Source organism: Lithobates pipiens, unplaced genomic scaffold (genome assembly GCF_037356315.1).
Source record: "Lithobates pipiens isolate NorthernLeopardFrog02 unplaced genomic scaffold, aLitPip1_a1.2 Scaffold_27, whole genome shotgun sequence".
NCBI lineage: Eukaryota > Metazoa > Chordata > Amphibia > Anura > Ranidae > Lithobates > Lithobates pipiens.
In genome coordinates, this window is record NW_027507788.1 from 231646594 (window position 1) to 231669851 (window position 23258).

Genomic DNA, 23258 nt, shown 5'->3' on the forward strand with positions numbered 1-23258 from the left:
ATCAGCGCCCCCACACTGATCAGTGCCTCCGCCCGCCGCACCGATTCCTTATGTTTTCTGTGCCCAGCCCCCTACAGGAGGACTGGTGGTACCCCCTTATTGGTGGCCCTGGTGGTGGTATGTAGACATGCTGTGTATGATGGTATGCATGGTGCTATATACGCAGGTATGTATACAATAAAACACACTTGCATGCTTGTTTACAATCGTTTGGGGCACATTCAGAATATATGCATTGAGCATCCGCACAGATCAGTGCCCCCCCACTGATCAGTGCATCCGCCCGCCGCAACGATTCCTCATGTTTTCTGTGCCCAGCCCCTACAGGAGAACCAGTGGTACCCCCTTATTGGTGGCCCTGATGGTGGTATGTATAGTGGTATGTTTGATACTAGGTGGGCATGCTGAGTATGGTGATATGTATGGCCCTATGTATACATTCTATGTATGGTTCTATGTATGGTGTAGGGAGATCATTGCCAGTGTGCCACAATTATCTCACTCAGTACTGCTTGTGTTACCGTCTCACACCAGGAAAATCTCAGTTGAGGTCAAATCCCTCAGATGGTGGTAACGAGGCTCTGCCCTCGCATGGTAGCGAGGAGGCTCTGCCCTCGCATGGTAGCGAGGAGGCTCTACCTTCTCATGGTAGCGAGGAGGCTCTGCCATCGCATGGTAGCGAGGAGGCTCTGCCTTCGCATGGTAACGAGGAGGCTCTGCCCTCGCAGGGTAGCGAGGAGGCTCTGCCCTCGCAGGGTAGCGAGGAGGCTCTGCCTTTGCATGGTAGCGAGGAGGCTCTGCCTTTGCATGGTAGCGAGGAGGCTCTGCCCTCGCATGGTAGCGAGGAGGCTCTGCCCTCGCATGGTAGCGAGGAGGCTCTGCCTTCGCATGGTAGCGAGGAGGCTCTGCCTTCGCATGGTAGCGAGGAGGCTCTGCCTTCGCATGGTAGCGAGGAGGCTCTGCCTTCGCATGGTAGCGAGGAGGCTCTGCCTTCGCATGGTAGCGAGGAGGCTCTGCCTTCGCATTGTAGCGAGGAGGCTCTGCCCTCGCATGGTAGCGAGGAGGCTCTTTGTTTATCACTACCCTCGGATGATGGTAATGAGGCTCAGCCCTCAAATGTTGGTGACGGGGCTCTCTGATGTCATTGCTTCTTAGATGGTGGTAATGAAGCTCTGCCCTCAAATGGTGGTATTGAGGCTGTATCTTAATGTTATTGCCCCTCGGATGGTGGCGACGAGGCTCTGGGTTGATACTGGTTTTCCAGTGGTGAGTATTAGGCCACTGGCTGCAATTCACATTCTTGCTCAGGTAGGAGAAGCCCTCAAATCTCTTCTGCTGGCATGGAACTATCTGCCTCCCATTGTCTTCATTTTTAATGAATACATCCCCTGGAATTCCTTCCCCCAGGTCTTCCTCATGCATCTGGAAAGAGAAAAAAGTATTTTGTCAATGTTTCTGATCGATAGGGAAATAATCCCTAGAAATCCCCCCATTGTGCTGGGACTCCTCCCGTATACTTACATGTCGATTTGGAAATGGTGGGGGTGAGTTCCCTTTCTCTAGCTCCTTCCAGTCCACCTTGCTGAAGTAGGGGTGTCCTCTTATATCTCTTACTAGACTCATCCGCAGCTCTTGGTCTTTACATAGGAACTGTAAAAAGGAACAAAATATAATAAGATACACTGGAATAACATGAACAATCTATGAACAATGTAATATTTGATTCTGATTCTCTCTATTATTTTGCCTTCTGACCTGCTACTACATCCTGATTGGATTGGATGGTAGCATGGGGCCTTATTTGTGTCCTATTAGTTCAGAATAGTTATTAAAGGAAAGAAACATCAGATATTTTGCAATTAAATGTGAATTAGGAATGTATTAAAAAAGAGATTTCTATGAAATCTGCACCTGCCATGATTTTTCTTATGACTCTGGCAGTCCCAGGGGAGTTCTATATGTTGTCTGTGCACGGAATGTCCCCAGAAATTGAATTCAATGTGTGTGCGATTGGCTCCATCACTATCCAATGGAACCACCCGGACCGTAAATTAAAAAGGGCTGCTTCTTTCCTTATGACAGGGGAAGGCAGATCCTTCCATTAAGCAGTCAGCTTGCTGAAAGTACAGCTATGACCTCCATCGATATGTGATGGTAAGAAGGTGGAACCATGTTTAATAAAATCCTAATAAGATATAATGTATGCAACAGGGATAGAACATTGTCACTTAAAAGGTGTAACATTTCTATGTATACTTACCATCTCTATGACGTCACGGAGATTCGGGTCTATGCTATCTGGATAATGTGGTTCCCTTGTGGTCACGATCTTCACTTCTTCCTCTGCGGACTCCCTGCCGGTCAGAAAGGGATGTCTGCCGAAAGCCATCTTATACACGATTATTCCCAGGGAGAAATAATCAGCCACTCCGAAGTATGGAATGTTTTGAAGAACCTGTAGAAACATAAAGAGAAAAAGAAGGATGAGCTGATTGTTGGGTAGAGGACGGAGACGACTCAATGCTGATATATGGGATCTATGAATCCTCCCAGGACTCCTAAAATTGTGCTCAAAAGACCTCAAACCAAGGCGGAGCTTGTGAATATTGGAGGTGGGGCTTTAGGTCTCGCAGAGACACAAAAGGAAATTGGTTGAAATCTTCCAAATTGAGGTAAATTTCACCAGAACAGGTGTGCCAGTTGAAGGTTTCTCCTCCCCTCGTGTTCTGGGGAAATATCTAAAACTCACTTTCTTTCCCAATGACAATGGTCACCAATACAAACCAATGGGGACAAATACCCCTGGAATATTGTTCCAGCCTGGAAACCCACTGAAACCAACCAGGTCACCAGTAAAGAAATTCTTAAAGCGGTTCTTCACCCTAAAGGGGAAGTTCCGCTAATCTGATCCCTCCCCCCCTCCGGTGCCACAATCGGCCCCTTTCAGGGGGGAGGGGGGTGCAGTTACCTGGATAATCCAGGTATCTGCACCCACTTCCGGGCAGACCGCCGCAGATGCCCCCCCCCCGTTGTGTTCTGGGAAACACACAGTTCCCAGAGACACAGCGGGGGACCATAAGAGACGCGCAGCGCGACTCGCGCATGCACAGTAGGGAACCAGGCAGTGAAGCTGTAATGCTTCACTTCCCGATTCCCTGACAGAGGATGGCGGCGGGGGCAGCAGCGAGACGAGCGATCGCTCGTCATCTGCCGCCGACATCGCCGGACCCTGGGACAGGTAAGTGTGATTTTTTTAAAAGTCAGCAGCTGCAATATTAGTAGCTGCTGGCTTTTAATATTTTTTTTAGGTGCAGAACCGCTTTAATTTAGTGAAAAATTACCTCCGTTTAGCTTATCTCTATATCCCATTATAACAAATATTACAATTAGGTCTAATATCAGGTGGATAGCAAGTATCTTACCTCTGGCGCCAAGTACCCTGGTGTTCCCGTTTGTCCTCGAATCCTCCTGAACTCCGTGACACCGACCCCTGCCAAGCCGAAATCGGCTATTTTGATGTGCCCGGAGTCATCCAAAAGGATATTTCCAGGCTTGAGGTCTCTGTGGATGATCGTCCTAGAATGCAGAAACTGCAGACCACAGATCATTTCTGCTATGAAGTATCTGATGGGGGAAAAAGATAGAGGAATTAGCATCACAAATCATCACAGAGTAATGAAATCTAAAGATGAAATGACTTCCCCCTGTAATACATAGGGGTATGGATGGACGAGGCTCAGGTGAAGGGGCTGACTACATCACTGGCTGTGGTCAGTCACCCCCGACTCCAGAGTGACCCGTTCATTGATCTTACCTTATGGTGCCCCCAGGAAATGGAGCTCCTGCCATGGCACGATGGAGATCCCCTCTGGTCACACATTCCAGGACAAAGGCGAGATGATTCTGTGTGAACACAAGAGATAAAGTTTACATTATAGACATGCAGGATTTCATTTTGTGGAGGAATAGACAGACACACTTAATTTAGTAAAACCTGACAGAGGAACTAAGTAGGCCGCCATTACTGGACTGTTCTTATTGCAATGCTACTTCTGTCTGGTCTGGTAAAGAAATTGGAAGGTGAAAAGACTTACCTTTGTCTGGAACGTTCCAAACAGATGTGTAATAAATGGACACTCCCTGGCTACTTTCAGCACGTCACGTTCTAAGAAAACCATCTCACTCTCGTCTTCATTATGAAGTAATTCTCTCTTTTCCACAAGTTTAACCGCCAGCTTCTGGTCAATGGCGGGATGAGAGGCCAAGATCACCTTCCCAAAGGCCCCCTGTCCAAGGACTCCATAACAGGTCATGTGTTCAAAGGAGAGTACACATGACTGGTCCTTGGTGACCACGCTGGATGGTACTTGTGAGGCGATCTCATGGTGTGTGCTGCGGATGGATGGATTGTCTAGGTCGCACTCCGGTGGAGTGGACAGGTCCTGGTCGCACTCCGGTGGAGTGGCCACGTCTTGGTCGCACTCCGGTGGAGTCGCCACGTCTTGGTCGCACTCCGGTGGAGACGCCACGTATTGGTCGCACTCCGGTGGAGCGGACACGTCCGGGTCGCACTCCGGTGGAGCGGACACGTCCGGGTCGCACTCCGGTGGAGCGGACACGTCCTGGTCGCACTCCGGTGGAGCGGACACGTCCTGGTCGCACTCCGGTGGAGCGGACACGTCCTGGTCGCACTCCGGTGGAGCGGACACGTCCGGGTCGCACTCCGGTGGAGCGGACACGTCCTGGTCGCACTCCGGTGGAGCGGACACGTCCGGGTCGCACTCCGGTGGAGTGGACACGAATTGGTCGCACTCCGGTGGAGTGGCCAGGTCCTGGTCGCACTCCGGTGGAGTGGCCAGGTCCTGGTCGCACTCCGGTGGAGTGGACACGTCCTGGTCGCACTCCGGTGGAGTGGCCAGGTCCTGGTCGCACTCCGGTGGAGTGGACACGTCCTGGTCGCACTCCGGTGGAGTGGACACGTCCTGGTCGCACTCCGGTGGAGTGGACACGTCCTGGTCGCACTCCGGTGGAGTGGACACGTCCTGGTCGCACTCCGGTGGAGTGGACACGTCCTGGTCGCACTCCGGTGGAGTGGCCAGGTCCTGGTCGCACTCCGGTGGAGTGGCCAGGTCCTGGTCGCACTCCGGTGGAGTGGCCAGGTCCTGGTCGCACTCCGGTGGAGTGGACACGTCCTGGTCGCACTCCGGTGGAGTGGCCAGGTCCTGGTCGCACTCCGGTGGAGTGGCCAGGTCCTGGTCGCACTCCGGTGGAGTGGACACGTCCTGGTCGCACTCCGGTGGAGTGGACACGTCCTGGTCGCACTCCGGTGGAGTGGACACGTCCGGGTTGCACTGTGGTGTGCAGTCAATACCGCGTACACCTACAATAAAAAAAGAGAGGAATTAGATTTAGCACCTTCACCTACATTTCATATATTTTTCTTTGTAGAACATCAAATTATGGAGAGAAGAGATGAAAACGCTGGTGCCAGAGACCATGAATAAACTACAGGACAGGGACACAAGGAGGACTAATGTTGTACTTTGTATAAAAATGCTGGTTGCCTGCCACTCATCCCGACCCACTGGCTGGCAATAATGGCATGAAAAGTCAGAGGGGCTGGTTGTACCCAGCCCGTAATCAGCCTGCCCATACATGGTTAGAATCTTGGCTGGTCCTTGCTTAGCCGGGTGAGATTGGAAGTGTCTATGGCCGGCTTTAGGAGCGCAGACACTTCTAATGACAGCACTTGGGGTAAAGGCATAGTGCATATTAAAATGCTGATGGATAATGAATTAGTGCGGTTTTATTTGTGTTGGTTTTGTCCGTCTGTCTGGCCTTGTTTACAAGGGTGATGAGGCCCATATAACATGAACGGGACGTTTCTACAACATCTGTATCTTCCAGGTGCTGCATGCAGGCAGTCCATTGACAATGAGTAGAACGCACAGCTGCACGCACGCAGCCACTTCTCCTAATATGACATGCACTGTCTGCATTCAGGGCCATTCGCCCACACCCAGGACCGCTGCTAGAAATCAGCTTACATGACTGGGCCCCCTACCACCTATAAGAGCCAGGGCCTGAGCCTGCGCCCCCCCACATCACATTCAGCCAGCAGAGGAAAAGGAGGTGGTGTGCTCTGTGAAGAAATGAGGGGGTGACAACATTTTCCTAACAGTGTAAGGGGCATAAAACCTGCACAGCACACAGCCATCTCATATGTGTAGAAAATGCTGTCATGTTTAACCCCTTGCTTACCGGCCACTTAAACCCCCCTCCCCCTCCTATCCACACCAATCCTCAGCTTTCAGCGCTGTCGCACTTTGAGTGACAATTACACGGTCATACAACACTGTACCCAAATGACATTTGTATCATTTGTTCCCCCAAATAGAGATTTCCTTTGGTGGTATTTCATCTCCTCAGCGGTTTTTATTTTTTTTAAATATAAAAAGACCGAATTAAAACCATATTTTTTTACATTTTTGTTAAATGTTATAACGGGTAATTTTTGTCTGTCATTGATGTACGCTGACGAGGTGGCACTGATGGGCACCGATGGGTGGCAGTGATGGGCACTGATCAGTTACACTGATAGGCAGCACTTCTAGGTGTCAATGATTAGCACCACTGGTGGGCATCGATAGGTGGCACTGGTGGGCATTGATAGGTGGCATTGGTGGGCATTGATAGGTGGCACTGGTGGGCATCGATAGGTGGCACTGGTGGGCATCGATAGGTGGCATTGGTGGGCATTGATAGGTGGCACTGGTGGGCATCGATAGGTGGCACTGGTGGGCATCGATAGGTGGCACTGGTGGGCATTGATAAGTGGCACTTTTGGGCATTGATAGGTGGCACTTGGCATTGATAGGTGGCACTGGTGGGCATCGATAGGTGGCACTGGTGGGCATCGATAGGTGGCACTAGTGGGCATCGATAGGTGGCACTGGTGGGCACTGTTACTCTATAAATGAGGCATAATCGCCTCTTCCTTTTCGGGGTCGATGTCCCTTTAAGATGAGCCGGTGATCGGCTTTGTTCTTCTCCTGTTTACATCATGTGATGAGCCGTCATTGGCTGATAACTGATCACATGATAAGGGGTCGGGATTGGCCCCGTACTTGGATTGGTGGTCACCTGAGTCTCAGTGACTCGGTGATCACGGCGCCCTCCGCAGGGAGCGTGCACAGGGGGATGTCATATGACGGTCTCCCGGGAATTCACATCCGCGCTGTTCCCGTCATTTGCCCATAGCGCGGATGTCAGGGGGTTAAACAGGTGGTGAGGAGGCAATATAACACCTTCTTGCCTCCTGTCAAATACCCTCTGAAGAGGATTGCTGTTCAGAGGGCACAACATGTTTAAATGAGCCCTAAGGCAGTTCAGACAATCCGTTATTCTTTGTCCATTCAGTAGGGAACAGGAGGGACTATTTCATGTTTTCTTTGGGGCACTGCTAAGTAATCTTCTGGTTTTCAACAAGTACAAAATCCCGGGGAGACGGTGCCAATAAGAGATCTATAACCGTCCATCTGCGTGTGTATGGACCTCCCAGTAGTGTGCAGACGTGGATTGTTGGGGATGAAAACAAAAGATTGACATACATGACTACAGAGGTGCAATCACAATGAGACCATCAAAGAGACAGCGGGGGAGGGATCTAGGTCCCATGTGGGATGGTCATGGGGGGGGCGGCATTGTCCGCACTGCCCATGGGGGGAGCGGCATTGTCTGCACTGTCCATGGGGGGAGCGGCATTGTCTGCACTGTCCATGGGGGGTGGCATTGTCCGCACTGCCCATGGGGGGTGGCATTGTCCGCACTGCCCATGGGGGGTGGCATTATCCGCACTGCCCATGGGGGGTGGCATTATCCGCACTGCCCTTTGGGGGACAGCATTATCCACACTGTCCATGGGGGGGCGGCATTGTCCGCACTGCCCATGGGGGAGTGGCATTGTCCGCACTGCGCATGGTGGGGGGCGGCATTATCCACACTGCCCTTTGGGGGATGGCATTGTCCGCACTGCCCATGGGGGGGCGGCATTATCCGCACTGCCCATGGGGGGTGGCATTGTCCGTAACTGCCCATGGGGGGCGGCCAGAGGCGGCTCTCTAATTAGGCAAATTAGGCGATCGCCTTAGGCCTCGCAACTCATAGGGGCCCCTCGATCGCCTAATTTGCCTGACCGGTGCGTGTGAGTGGCAGCGAATATCTCCCGTCAGTGTCCCCAAACTAGCGGGACGAGTGAGCGGGATGAGCGAGGCTCAGCAAGCAACTACTGAACACAGTGACAACGCTGCTAGTGCTATGTGACCAGCGCCGCGCTCTCTGCCTCAGGCTCTGCACTCTCCAGCGCCCCCTCTCTGTGTCCTCGAGGCTCCAGCGCTGCCTGAGGACAGATTATAGAGGCGGAGCTGGCGGCCTCTGCTGAACCCAAGAGGGATGGATGAAAGCACGGACATGCAGGAGTTCCTTTTGTCGGGTGTGGAGGGAGGTGAGCTGACAAGTTTATGGGGGCACTTGTGACTTGTATGCAGGGACTAGAGATGGATGAGGGAGGGGGCGGTGAGAGCCGTGTCTGCAGCACAGTGGACCCCCATACTAACCCCCCATACACTCTGCACCCCTCTCATGTACATACTACCCCCCATACACTCTGCACCCCTCTCATATACATACTACCCCCCATACACTCTGCACCCCTCTCATGTACATACTACCCCCATACACTCTGCACCCCTCCCATGTCATACTACCCCCATACTACCCCCCCATACACTCTACACCCCTCTCATATACATACTACTCCCCCCATATACTCTGCACCCCTCTCATATACATACTACCCCCCCATACACTCTGCACCCCTCTCATATACATACTACCCCTCATACAATCTGCACCCCTCTCATATACATACTACCCCCCATACACTCTGCACCCCGCTCATATACATACTACCCCCCCATACACTCTGCACCCCTCTCATATACATACTACCCCCCATACACTCTGCACCCCTCTCATGTACATACTACCCCCATACACTCTGCACCCCTCCCATGTCATACTACCCCCCCATACACTCTACACCCCTCTCATATACATACTACTCCCCCCATATACTCTGCACCCCTCTCATATACATACCACCCCCCCATACACTCTGCACCCCTCTCATATACATACTACCCCTCATACAATCTGCACCCCTCTCATATACATACTACCCCCCATACACTCTGCACCCCGCTCATATACATACTACCCCCCCATACACTCTGCACCCCTCTCATATACATACTACCCCCCATACACTCTGCACCCCTCTCATATACATACTACCCCCCCCATATACTCTGCACCCCTCTCATATACATACTACCCCCCATACACTCTGCACCCCTCTCATATACATACTACCCCCCCGTACACTCTGCACTCCTCTCGTGTACATACTACCCCCCATACACTCCTCACCCCTCTCATATACATACTACCCCCCATACACTCTGCACCCCTCTCATATACATACTACCCCCCATACACTCCTCACCCCTCTCATATACATACTACCCCCCCATACACTCTGCACCCCTCTCATATACATACTACCCCCCATACACTCTGCTCCCCTCTCATATACATACTACCCCCCATACACTCTGCACCCCTCTCATATACATACCACCCCCCACATAGACTCCGCACTCCTCTCATGTACATACTACCCCCCATACACTCTGCACCCCTCTCATATACATACTACCCCCCCATACACTCTGCACCCCTCTCATATACATACTACCCCCCCCATACACTCTGCACTCCTCCCATATACATACCATCCCCCACATAGACTCTGCAATCCTCTCATATACATACTACCCCCCCCCCATACACTCCGCACTCCTCTCATATACATACTACCCTCTGCCATACCCTCCATTTTCCTCTACTACACATGTTTACCACCATTGTACCGTGCCATCATAATAGCATCATGGACAAAGTAATGCCCTGGGGCCCCTACTAGGAAGATGGTGACCTGTGGCATACACAGAGCACCGCAGAAAACAGTGAGTGAGGCTAAATTATGCTACATATTGGGCATGACTTTTTGGTCTGATTAGAAATTTTTGTATAATTTTATTTATTTTTCTTACAATTTTTTTAAAACCCAAAATGTTTTTTGGTGAGTTTTTTGGTTTCTTTGGTGAGATATCAGGGGTCTAAACAGACCCCTGAAGTCTCACTTTTGACACAGAGAAAGGGACTGAGGACAGATATTCCCCAGTCCTTTTCTCTGTAGCCTCAGCTTCACTGCAAATGAATGAACAGGAGACAAAGTCTCCTATTAATTCATAAACCGAAGCAGAGAAAACACAGCTTACTATGCTTCAGTTATGAATGAACACAGTGAGTGATCAGTACCGATCACCCATTGTGTTCATTTAGAAAAGTAAGGGCTGGTAAATGACATATTTACCAGCCCCTTTATCTGAAGATCCCCCAGTCAGCGGGAGAGAAGAGGAGGGAAGCCAGCAGCGCTGTGGGGGGGGGGGGGGGGGGGGTTATTGCTTTAATTATTTTTCTCATGTCTCATGTCTGAGTTTTGCCTAAGGCCTCACAAAGCCTAGAGCCGCCTCTGGGGGCAGAATTATCTGCACTGCCCATGGGGGGGGGGGGCATTATCCGCACTGCCCATGGGGAGGTGGCATTGGGGGGCACTGAACCAATTGGCACCTTTGTTTTGTTTTTTGTGGGTTTACAACCACTTTAAATATTGCTTATAAATGTGTGTTTATTAGGATTGTACAATAAGTACATGGGTTGTGTGTATGTCAGGGGTTCACAAATTTGCTTTGAATTTAGGAGCCAGTTTTTGTTTTTTTAGAGTGGTATGGATTGTCAGCTCCCGGGGTAAGGCCACTCATTTTCACCCCCTATCCCTAACTCACAATGGAGCACCCAGTCAATAACTCCATTGAAACGCTGTTACATCAGGGTTATGGGCTGACCAGAAAGAGAGTAAGGCTGGCAACAGATGGAACTGGCTGGCACTGGCAGGTGGCACTGGTTTGGAACTGGCAGGTGGCACTATTGGCACTGATTGGCAGGTGACACTGGTTTGGAACTGGCAGGTGGCACTATTGACACTGGCACTGATTGGCAGGTGGCACTGGTTTGGAAGTGGCATGTGGCCCTGGTTGGTGATGGCAGGTGGCCCTGGTTGGCGGTGGCACTAGTTGTCACTGGCAGATGGCACTGATTGGTGGTGGCACTGGTTTGTGTTGGCAGGTGGCACTGGTTGGCGGTGGCACTAGTTGGCACTGATTGGCGGTGGCACTGATTGGTAGTGGCAGGTGGCACTGGCAGGCACGTGGAACTGCCAGATGGCATTGGCAGGTGACACTGGTTGGCATTGGCAGGTGACACTGGTTTGGAACTGGTAGGTGTCACTGATTGGCGGTGACACTGGTTTGTGGTTGCAGGTGGCACTGATTGGCCGTGGCACTGGTTGGCACTGATTGGCGGTGGCACTGGCAGATGCCACTGGTTGGCGCTGGCAGGTGGCACTGGCAGGTTTTACACGGAGCACTCTGTTACTGAAATGTAACAGAGGAGCTGTCAGAATTGAGCTTAAAGCGGAGCTCCACCCTAAAGTGGACCTTCTGCTCATTGGAACCCTCCCCCCCTCCGGCGCCACAATTGGCACCTTTCAGGAGGGAGGGGGGTGCAGGTACCTGTACAGTACAGGTATCTGCATCACTTCCGGCGTAGATTCTGCAGAATCCACGCCCCTTTCCGCAGAATCTACGCCCCTTTCCGAAGGTCCCCCGCTGCCTGCTGGGAAACACACGGATCCCAGAGACAGCGGGGACCATCCTTATTGCGCAGTGCGACTCGCGCATGCGCAGTAGGGAACCGGGAAATGAAGCCGAAAGGCTCCACTTCCTGATTCCCATACCCAAGATGGCGGCGGCAGCACCCGAGAGACGATCGAGAGATCGGCTTCGGGTGCCGACATCGCGGGGTAAGTGTCATTGTTTTAAAAGTCAGCAGCTGCAGTATTTGTAGCTGCTGACTTAAAAAAAAAAAAATGGCGGACTCCCGCTTTAATGTCGGAATGGGCGGGACTCGGCCGGGGGTGTGAAACTGACAAGTAACAGAGAGGCGGTGTAGTGTCATATTTTGCTCCCCATCATAGAATGTTCCGGAAGTGGCGCTGCGGCCAGAAATTTAGCACTGCGCATGCGCCATGCGTTCCAAACACTTGCGCCATGCGTTCCAAATGATTTGCGACAATGCAGACCAGTGAAACCGTCAGATAATGTCAGAGAAGTGAGGGGAGGTAATCCCCTCCCTGAGCCACAGTTACCCGCTCTCTCTCCGCCGCTCTCCGCTCTGTCTAAAGTTAATGTCACGATTACCTCCCCTCACTCCCGTGACATTATCTGACGCTTTCACTGAACTACATTGTCGGAAATCCTCTGGAACGCATGGTGCAAGCATTTGGAACGCATCGCGCATGCGCAGTGCAAAATTTCCGGCCGCAACGTCCCTTCCGGAGCGTTCTATGATGGGGAGCAAAATATGACACTACAGCGGATATGTCAGATTTGAGCTTGAGTCGAGGTGGGCGGGCCCCGCTCGGGGTGGGAGGGTCCCGGCCGGGTGGGCGGAACTCAGCAGCTATCAAACACCGGCCAACGATTGGGCTGCTTAAGAAAAGAGGCGCGGCCACATACACGTAGCGGCCCGCCCAGATTCCATTGGCTGGTGTTTGATAGCTGCCGGGTCCCGCCCACCCCGGCCGGGTCCCGCCCACCCCGGCCGGTTCCCTCCCACACCGACATAAAGCTGAAATCTCTCCTTTGCTTGTCAGTGTCACACACAGTGCGCAGCCGCAGAGTGTGGAGGAGGGGGGAGGGGGGCAGTCATTGTTAATAGTGATAGTGAGTGGGCTGGTGGCAGCTTAGGCGCCAGGTTGTGATTTCTGGTGGCATTGGCGACCTGGCGCCTGGGGTTTGTGGAGCCCTGGTGTATGTCTTGTGTTGATTGTAACTAAAAAATGTCATAAAAAAGGACTTGATTTAAAAAATATGAAAAAAAAACATATGTACCTATGGGAATGTGACCCCAAAACATTTTTTTGAAAAAAAAAACAAATTATGAAAAAAAAAATTTTTTTTGAAAAAAAAAAAAAATTTTTTTTGAAAAAAAAAAAAATTTTTTTTGAAAAAAAAAAAAATATGAAGAAAATAATATACTTTGAAAAAAAAAAGTGAAAAAAAAATTTTTTTGAAAAAAAAAAAAAAAATTTAGAAAAAAAAAAAAAATCTTTGAATAAAAACACTTACCAATCTCAGTGTCTGTATCCCGGTGATGTCTATTGGCTTTACAGCCGGAACCGAAACATCGAACGACGGCTCTGAAACAGCCGCGCACAAACGCTCGGGTCCTCTTCAGCTTGGAGGGCTTTTTGGTTGGGGTATCTGCAGGCTGGTCACTGACACCTCCTACCATGGCCCTTCCTTTGCTGGGTTTCTCTTTGATGTTTTTCAGAGAAACAATCTGATTACATTTAAATCGGTTCATTATTAAGAATAAAGAAACTCGCTTTAAATGTATGACAACAAATATTGCAATGAAATTGAATTGACCGAAATCAAATCCAATAATATCACAAGGTATCTCTCAGGAGAGATAAAAGCTAACCTCACTTGTCAGTGGACAGTCAACTTCTGATGAATTCTGCCCCAGCGTCTGAATATATAGGGGGACTCAGCCAATGAAATCACAGCGACTTTGGCTCAGCCAATCACAGTGACTTTGGCTCAGCCAATCACAGTGACTTTGGCTCAGCCAATCACAGTGACTTTGGCTCAGCCAATCACAGTGACTTTGGCTCAGCCAATCACAGTGACTTTGGCTCAGCCAATGAAATCACAGTGCAGTCATGTGACTTTTTTTTTTTTGAAAAATTAACTGACGATTTTTCTTAAAGGAGCCAGTATACGGATGTAATAGGGATATACGGCTCCTGGAAGAACATGTTATTGTGAATGAGATTTAACCCTTACAGTCCCATGGCTGAAATAAAGATCTCTATTCTTATGATAACATTGTGAATGGAGCCTTAGAAATCCTCTCCACACATCAAATCTTTTCATTTCTTTTATTTTATCATTATTACACACCAATTATTTCTCCATGAGGGGGGGAGGGGTGATGAGCCTCACGCTGCTCCCCGGGGCCGCCCGCCGTGTGAAGATCCGTACCGCGCTCTACCAACCAATCACAATTGATAACGGAAGTGACGTTCAGTCGCAGCCATCTTACTATACCCCGCACTCCTCTATAGTAAGCATACACTGAGAAGGCGGACATCTTGTTACACCCACCGGAGTTTGATGCATAAATAGAGTATTTAGAAATCGGAATGTTTGGATGTTACATTTTAAAAGCCGCGGCAAACCTGCCCACCTCACACGTTTGCTAATGTGACAGAAAACTCTGAGTTCAGTCCGTGGGATTTCACCATATAACCTCCGATTTTGTGTTTTATAAAAAGTGTAAAATGCAAAACTCCAGCGGGTGTAACAAGATGTCCGCCTTCCCCCCCCCCCTTCTCGGTCTATCCTCACAGTGGAGGAGTGCGGGGTGTAGCAAGATGGCGGCGACGGATCGTCACTTCCGTTACTAATTCTGAGGGGTCGCGGAATCTGACGGAACACCGGAGCCAGCGCTGCAGCGGTCAGTCCGCCCGATTCTCTTGTATGAAATCTTCACTCTCCACCCTTTGTCTCTCAGCTCCTCCCCTATCACACAGGCTCCACCCTCCTCGCACTCATCTCCGTGGTAACCGTACACTGCAGGGGGAGGAGATAAGAGACACAGCCCCACCCCTCATTCCTCCTCTCTGTTTACTAATATGGAGGCGTCCAATCAGCGGCGGGACAAGTGACCAGCAAGGAAGGTGGGGCCGGTAGCGGAAGGGGCGGGGCAGGGATTGAAACGCACAGTGTCTGGTAGTCATGATCATCTCTCGCCAGGTGAGACCCCGAAGTATCGAGGGGGAGGGGGAGTGTCCACTATAGAGGGTCCCCCTCCCCCAACACACACAGAGGACCAATCATAGGCTGAGCTCTACTACCATCCCCCATCATCCCAGGAGGGACCCCAACTCTACTCAGCTATACAGAGGGGGAGGGGCAGTGTGAGAGGGAGGGGTGTCAGGTGAGGGGGAGGGGTGTAAGGTGAGGTGATGAGGAGTATTGATGGGAGGTTCTCTGTCGCTCTTCATGTGTCGGTGCTCTTCGATGAGGTGGGGGTGTATTTCTCGGAGGGGGAGGGGTGTAATGAGGAGTATTGATGGGAGGTTCTCTGTCGCTCTTCAGGTGTCGGTGCTCTTCGATGAGGTGGGGTGAATTTCTCGGAGGAGGAGGGGTGTAGTCTGGAGGAGTATTGATGGGATGTTAGGGGATGGGATGTTGGTAGGGGGCACACTTTAGTGGCACTGGTAGGTGACACTGATGAGGCACGGGTAGGGGGCACACTTTAGTGGCACTGGTAGGTGACACTGATGAGGCACGGGTAGGGGGCACACTTTAGTGGCACTGGTAGGTGACACTGATGAGGCACGGGTAGGGGTTACACTTTAGTGACACTGGTAGGTGACACTGATGAGGCACGGGTAGGGGGCACACTTTAGTGGCACTGGTAGGTGACACTGATGAGGCACGGGTAGGGGGCACACTTTAGTGGCACTGGTAGGTGACACTGATGAGGCACGGGTAGGGGGCATACTTTAGTGGCACTGGTAGGTGACACTGATGAGGCACGGGTAGGGGGCACAGACTAGCGGCACTGATGGGCACATATTGGGACCGATGTCCCTGTAACAGAAGCTGGTTACTGGCTGCTTTATTTTCTCCTTCCGCTGATTGTGAGAATAAAAAAGCAGATAATCGGCTTCTGTTTACTTCCGTGATCAGCTGTTGGCTGAGAGCTGATCATGTGATAAAGTGCCGCAGCGATTGGCTCTTTACCCTGTTCTGTGATCAGCTGAGTGGGAAGAACTCGATGATTGGAGAGCGCGCCGCAGGGGGCACGTGAGCGGCACCATCACGGGAGGACATCTGTGGTCTCCCTCCCACCACCGGAAGGCCGCGCTGTAACAGTCTTTCTATAGCGCCGGTGGAAAGTAGTTAACGGCTTGCCGACCAGCCGCCGCGGTTGTACTGCGGAAACGCGGCTCTGCGAATCGCCGTCATGTTACGTTGCTTCCATATTCAGCCACTAGGGGCGCGCGTGCTCGTCCATGAAACCGATGCCATCACCCGGAGAACAGCGATCTGTGTGTTTCTTATCTGAGGGGAGAAGAGACAGATCATCTGTTCACACAGAGTATGAAGAGCCATCTGTCATCTCCCCTACACAGTCCCCTCCCCCCTTCAGTTAGAACATGTAGTAGAGGACGCATTAACCCCTTGATCGCCCCCTAGTGTTAACCCCTTCCCTGCCAGTGACATGTTTACAGTAATTGATGCATATTTATAGCATTGATCGCTGTATAAATGCCAATAGTCCCAAAAAATGTGTCAAAATTGTCCGACGTGTCCGCCATGTTGCCGTCCCGGTAAAAGTTGCAAGTCGCCGGCATTACTAGTAAAAATAATAAAATAATAAATATGCCATAACTATCCCTATTTTGTAGACGCTTTACCTTTTGCGTAAACCAATCAATATACACTTATTGATTTTTTTTTTTTCTACAAAAATATGTAGAATACATGTCGGCCTAAACTGGGGAAAAAATATTTTTTATATATCTTTGGGGGATATTTATTATAGCAAAAAGTAAAAAAAACATTGCTTTGTTTTATTTTTTGTTTTCAAAATTGTCGCTTTTTTTGTTTATAACGCAAAAAAGAAAAAATGAAGAGGCGATTAAATACCTCCAAAAGAAAGCTCTATTTGTGGTGGGGGGGGGGGGGGGCATTTATTTATTTATTTATTTTTGGATGCTACGTCACCCAACTGCATAATGGTCAGTTAAAGCGACGCAGTGCTGAATTGCAAAAAGTTCTCTGGTCAGGAGGGGGGGTAAAATCTTTCGGGGCTGAAGCGGTTAAAGTGGTTGTAAAAAGAAAAGGCACCTGGGTGCAGCAGCCCCCTCCTTATACTTACCTGAGCCAGTAATGTGCAGGAGGTCAGTGGCTCTCCCGGGTCTCTTCTCATTCATTGGCTCTGTATACTGTCAATCTGAGATAATGAGAGGGGGGGGGGGCTGAGCTGCACTCTGTGACTGGGCACACCGAGCAATAACTTGGGATGGAGCCCTGCTCAGGTGCCCCCCAGAGCAAGCAGCTGGGAAGGTCTGTAATTATGAACTGGTAATAACGGGAAGAACTACTCATGAAATAGATCTTTCAGATGGTGAGTTGGGCGGGGGGCGGTAAAAACAGGCATCTGATGTAGTTTTGCAGTCTGGATGTTTGGGACTGAGCAGTATAGAGGTATATAGTCTAAGCTTTGTGCTGTCAGTGTGATCTCCCGCCCCGGGATTGGAGAGGTCTGTGCTGCTCACATAACATTGTCTCGCCTCTTCTGGCTGATTTCTGAGGTGCTGCGGCCCGATTCCTCCCATGATCACAATTAGGGTTGTCACCTTTTCTTCACCTCAAACCCAAACACTTGATCGGTGCACACCAATTTTTATTATAGTATAAACATAGATATATTTTGGTATTAAATAATATTTCTAATCATATGAAGTTAATAACAAGAGTCCCCCTTTACGTCAGAGTCCACGGAGTCCCCCTTTTATATCTGAACTCACAGAGTTCCCTTTCACTCTAAGGGGGGACTCTGCAGACTCTGATGTAAGGGAGAATTCTGGGGACTCTAACATAAGGGATGCTCTGGGAACCCTGATTTAAGGGGGGACACTGAGAACACTGATGTATGGAGAGAACCCTGATTTACCTTAGTGTACTCTCTCAGAGGCAGGAGAGAGAAGGGGTAGACTTCAGACACGGAGGGATGGTGAGCTCACTCACCCTTTGGAAGTCAGCACCTCTCATCCAAATGTATCTGAGGCTGCTGGGCTTCAAATTTTCGGCCCCCACTTTCCTTTTTCTGAGGCACAGCACCAGGCATTGGAATGTGGGCAGACAAAGAGGAGTAGGGGGTGGGGGGAAGAGGTGCAGATTGAGCCCTCTCTCCTCTCCTGTCTGTGTGTGTTTTGTTGGGGAAGAGGGAATTGTTAGTGCTGGCTTTGGGCTGTGTGAAAGAGAGTGTTACAGACACTCTCAGCTTAGACAACTGCAGCCAGCAACCCAGCTGGGAGGCCATAGTACAGTTTAAATAATGTGTCTGGGTCTCAGACAGTCTGAAACCCGGACACATGATTCCAAACCCGAACTGTCCGGGTGAATCCTGGACAGGTGGCAACCCTAATCACAATAGTCTCTCTAGGGCTGAAACAACTAATCCATTATGAAATGAATCGATTCCTATTTTCATAATCGATGAATCGGCCGGTAACCTAATGGGTTAAAAAAACCTAAAATGAGCCCTTTATAATACAAAGATAGCAAATAATCGCTACTATAAATATTCCTGTCACTGTTCTAAAGTAAAAAATGAACCCCTTTCAGTAGTGATTATCGGCTTTTTCTACTATAAAGGGCTCATTTTAGTTTTTTAGTTTTTAACCCCATTATGTTACTAAACGCGTTAGACCCGGTTCACATCTATGCGTTTTTGGTGCTTTTTGCAGAAATGCACTGCAGTTCATTTCCATGGTTTCCTATGGGACACGTTCACATCTGAAAGGGGCGGGGACTTTTAAACGCAAAATAATGCTTTATTGGTTCAATATACTTCAATGGAGAAGCTGCAGAAAAGCGTGTCATGTGTTTTTGCAGCAATTTGTGTGCCCAAAAAAAATGTAAAAATACAAATTGCAGAAAAATCACGTGCGCAAAAATCAAAACGCACAGCAAAAGGCACTGCAGAAACAGATCAAAAGCAAACTGCATAGGTGTGTACCGAGCCTTGTGCTGACCACACCGATCAATTTTCAGATGAGAATATTCAGACTAAAAATCTTTCTACATTCGCTGAATGAAAGAATTTTGTTTGAAATTTTCACTTGTTTTTAAAATGAAGGTAATATCTGAATGAAAACCACATCCACTGTCTGAAAATTCCTTCCACTAAGACCTTTTCTGTTATTTCTACATTTTCCCCTCACTGTGGTTGAAAATGAACGTCAATTTGATCCACTTTTTTTTTTTTAAGGTTATTAAGCGATTAATCGGCCAACTAATGGATGGTGAAAATAATGGTTAGTTGCAGCCCTAATTCTCTCCCAGTGTTGCTGGGAGAAACCTTGAAACACAACGTACATCCTCCAAGCTAATGAAGCCAATCCTCTTTTATTCACAGATGTGTCCATCACCAACGTTCGCCATCCCAGCTTCACCATTCATGCAGAAGTTTGCTTATGGAACCCGTGTCAGCGTTTACCTGATGAAAAGGTCAGCTCAGCATTCATCATCTTGTTTTGTCGGAGAATAAAGGTGGGGGGAGGGGGAGAATGTTCCAAAATAGATGACAAAGTAGGACGTGTTACTAGTCAGCAAATCTAGGACAGGTAAGTCCTGCATATTGGTGACTACATATCGGAAGTGAAGGCCGGGTTCACACTTGTGGGAATTGGATGAGGGTTTCCCCGCATCCATTTCACATGACGGGAGAGTGTGACCGGCTGTCATTGGAGCCGCTTCACACATCTCCGGGGCGGCTACAGAGCGCACTGCAGAAGGGTCCGGTGTGTCTTTGGCTGTTTTCAGGTCTGAATTGAGGCAAAATTCTGCCCCCCCCCCCCCCCATAAAAAACGGAGAACAGGGGCGCTCCACAAACCGTGTGAACCCAGCCTTAAATCGGAGCTCCGCCCAAAAGGGATGTACTGCTTTTACCACCCCCCATTACCTAGTTTCAACAGGTTCCTGCACCCACTTCTGCTTGGGCAGAAGTTCTCACCCCTCCCCCCTGCGATTTTCTGGGAAACGTCACAGGTCCCAGAAGATTGCATGACCTGTGGAGAGGCAGCCGCCTTTTCCAGGCTTTACTGTCTCAGGGCCGCTCTGTGCAGTTAAGTAGTATAACATGTTCTTCTAAAGTCTGTGGTTTTTTGTTTATTGAAAAACATAATTTTAAGGTTCAAAGCAAGTTTCTCGGCCCCCTAGTATTTCTGGCTATGGCCAATGTAAGTAAGGGCTAATCATTTATGTAGAATTTACAGAAGCAGCTGGGACTGGTGTCTAGCTATGGGGAGGAGTGGAGGATCAGCCCTGCTTTAACCACTTAAGGACCGCCTCGCGCCAATATATACGTCGGCAGAATGGCACGGCTGGGCACAATCACGTACCGGTACGTGATTCTTTAAGTGCCCAGCCGTGGGTCGGGAGCGCGCCGCTGGCGGCTGGCTCCCGACCTGGTCCTGTGATCTGTGGCCGCGGGACCAGCGGACCCGATCGCCGCTGGTGTCCCTCGATCGGGTCACAGAGCTGAAGAAGGAGGAGAGGTTTGTGTAAACAAGCCTCTCCCCGTGCTTCCCTGAGGGGCTGTCACCGATCGTCTCTTGTTCTGGGCGCGTCTCCGATCTCAGTAAAGAAACATCGGCTCTTTACCCATGTGATCAGCTGTGTCCAATCATATGTAAACAAGGAAATGGCAGTTATCTGCTTGACTCTCTCACTGAAAGAGTGGGAGGAGAGAGCCGATCAGCAGCATTTCCTCACAGGGGAGACCTGTACATATCATCGGTGCCGCCCCATCTGTACCCCATCGGTGCCGCCTCATCTGTGCCCCATCGGTGCCACCTCATCTGTGCCCCATCGGTGCCGCCTCATCTGTGCCCCATCGGTGCCGCCTCATCTGTACCCCATCGGTGCCCCCTCATCTGTGCCCCATCGGTGCCCCCTCATCTGTGCCCCATCGGTGCCACCTCATCTGTACCCCATCGGTGCCGCCTCATCTGTGCCCCATCGGTGCTGCCTCATCTGTACCCCATCGGTGCCGCTTCATCTGTACCCCATCGGTGCCGCCTGATCTGTGCCCCATCGGTGCCCCCTCATCTGTGCCCCATCGGTGCCACCTCATCTGTACCCCATCGGTGCCGCCTCATCTGTGCCCCATCGGTGCCGCCTCATCTGTGCCCCATCGGTGCTGCCTCATCTGTGCCCCATCGGTGCTGCCTCATCTGTACCCCATCGGTGCCGCCTCATCTGTACCCCATCGGTGCCGCCTCATCTGTGCCCCATCTGTACCCCATCGGTGCTGCCTCATCTGTACCCCATCGGTGCCGCCTCATCTGTGCCCCATCTGTACCCCATCGGTGCCGCCTCATCTGTACCCCATCGGTGCAGGAGAAAAATGACTTCTTTACAAAATTTTCTAACAGAAACAGACTTTTTATTTATTTTTTGTTTGTTTTACAATATTTGGTCTTGAGTATTGAGGTGGTTAATGGCCCCTTTTCATATCCACCAAATCCTCTACAATTCTGCGGCAGTGCTTAGTATTATTCTTAAAATCAATTCCTGTGTCCCCATGGAGCTCCTTGGATTTCAGGCCCCTAAATGTGTCACATCTTCTTCTGTCTAATGGACAACGAAGCTCTTGATTCGAATGTCAAATGCTAGTTTGTACTGGTCCGAGGAGCTGGCATTTTACAGCTGTGTGATGGGAGGAAGATGATTTTCTTTTTCTTTAAACTCCCATCAAGTAGGGGTATGTGGTAGACTTTAAATTCTGATTCTGATTGTGCCGTCTGTAATCAATAACTGTTCATCTCCATTCTCTGTCCAGAGGAATCCTTCATGGATGACTTTGATGAGGGCGCTTATTACGAAGCTTTGGGCACGAGACCGGCACTTAACATGGACAAGCTGGATGAGTCCTACCAGAAGGTGATTGAATTGTTCTTCGTGTGCACCAGCGAGAACCCCAAGGAACGGCCTTCTGCAGCTCCAATTGTGGAGGCCTTGGAAGCGCAGGGGGTCAAGTAGTCATTTAGAATTCTGTTTAAAGGTTTCTGTTGGAATGGTTTTAATGTTTTTAACTATGAGAAGGCAGCTTTGTGTTGCTGTAATGTTTTCTAGCATGGTAGATTAGAGCAATGGTGAGCTCTGCTCTTCATCAGAGGTACTAATGCTGCCATATGAGGCTAGAAGTAAACTCAGCAGTTATGTCCCACGTAGCAGGTCCCTGACATCATGTATGTCATTCCAATGTGAAAGTATTGCTGGCCTTGCTGTATATAGCACTGAGGCACACAAACCTACCTCTAGCCAATGATGGTGCCACCTTTTGGAGTCTTCCTGAAGACACTTCTGCTGCCCCCATCCATCATGGTCACATCCTATAAGGCACATGCCCAGCCCAGCTTTTATTTTAGAATAACTGTGGCAACCAGGTATTACAAGGGTGTTTGGGTGCTGGAGGTAGGGTTTGATTTGTACAAAACCTAAACGTGATACAAGGTGCACTTTCATATGGGGGGAAAGTGTAAATGGAGAGTTTACTTCCCACTTTACCTCCAGCAACCCCTTTGCAGTTCTCTACACATAACTGCAGCAAACAGCCCTCAAGTACCTATTGACTTATGTAAGCTGCCCTAAGGTCCTACCAGGCTGCTGTATGCCAGATACTTCTAGTTCTGAGCCATGGTTGGGATTTCTTTGTAAATCTGAGACATTGATTGGCTGCTCAGACCAAGGAAGATACTTTTTGGGCCTTTGCATAGCATAGAACCTGTTCCTCCTGCCCTACTAGAAGTATTAAAGAAAAAAGCTGGAGGGAGTTTGCTTGTAGGCACGGCCTGCTGTCCTCTCCAAGATGGCTGCCTGGAGCTCATAGCAGAAGATGATTAGTCTTTAGTAGGTTCCTGCTGGTGTTTTGTCAGATTAGGCGAACCGTCAAAGTGTAACGCAAGTGACGTTTCGTCGCCGCCATCTTGCTACATCCCGCACTTGTCCCTAGTGAGGATACGGTGAGAAGGGGGAAAGCAGACATCTTGTTACACCCCGTACTCCTCCACGGTCAGGATACAGTGAGAAGGGGTAAGGGGACATCTTGTTACACCCCGTACACCTCCACAGTAAGGATACTGTGAGAAGGGGGTAAGGGGACATTTTGTTACACCCTGTACACCTCCACAGTAAGGATA

The 23258-nt window shown here is 49.9% G+C and overlaps 1 protein-coding gene across 4 annotated transcripts in view; it reads left to right on the forward strand.

Annotated features, from left to right (window-relative positions):
• The window catches only part of LOC143934630 (uncharacterized), a 43868-nt gene extending 21513 nt beyond the window's left edge, over window positions 1–22355 (forward strand). For 2 of the 4 annotated variants that reach the window (XM_077458388.1, XM_077458390.1), the window contains exons 3-4: window positions 19471–19562; window positions 21899–22355. In XM_077458388.1, coding sequence (XP_077314514.1) covers window positions 19471–19562; window positions 21899–22003 — 197 coding nt within the window. In that variant the 3' untranslated portion in view covers window positions 22004–22355. The remainder of the gene's footprint in view (window positions 1–19470; window positions 19563–21898) is intronic. The other 2 variants (XM_077458387.1, XM_077458389.1) reach the window with 2 other exon arrangements.
• Window positions 22356–23258: the final 903 nt, after the last annotated feature.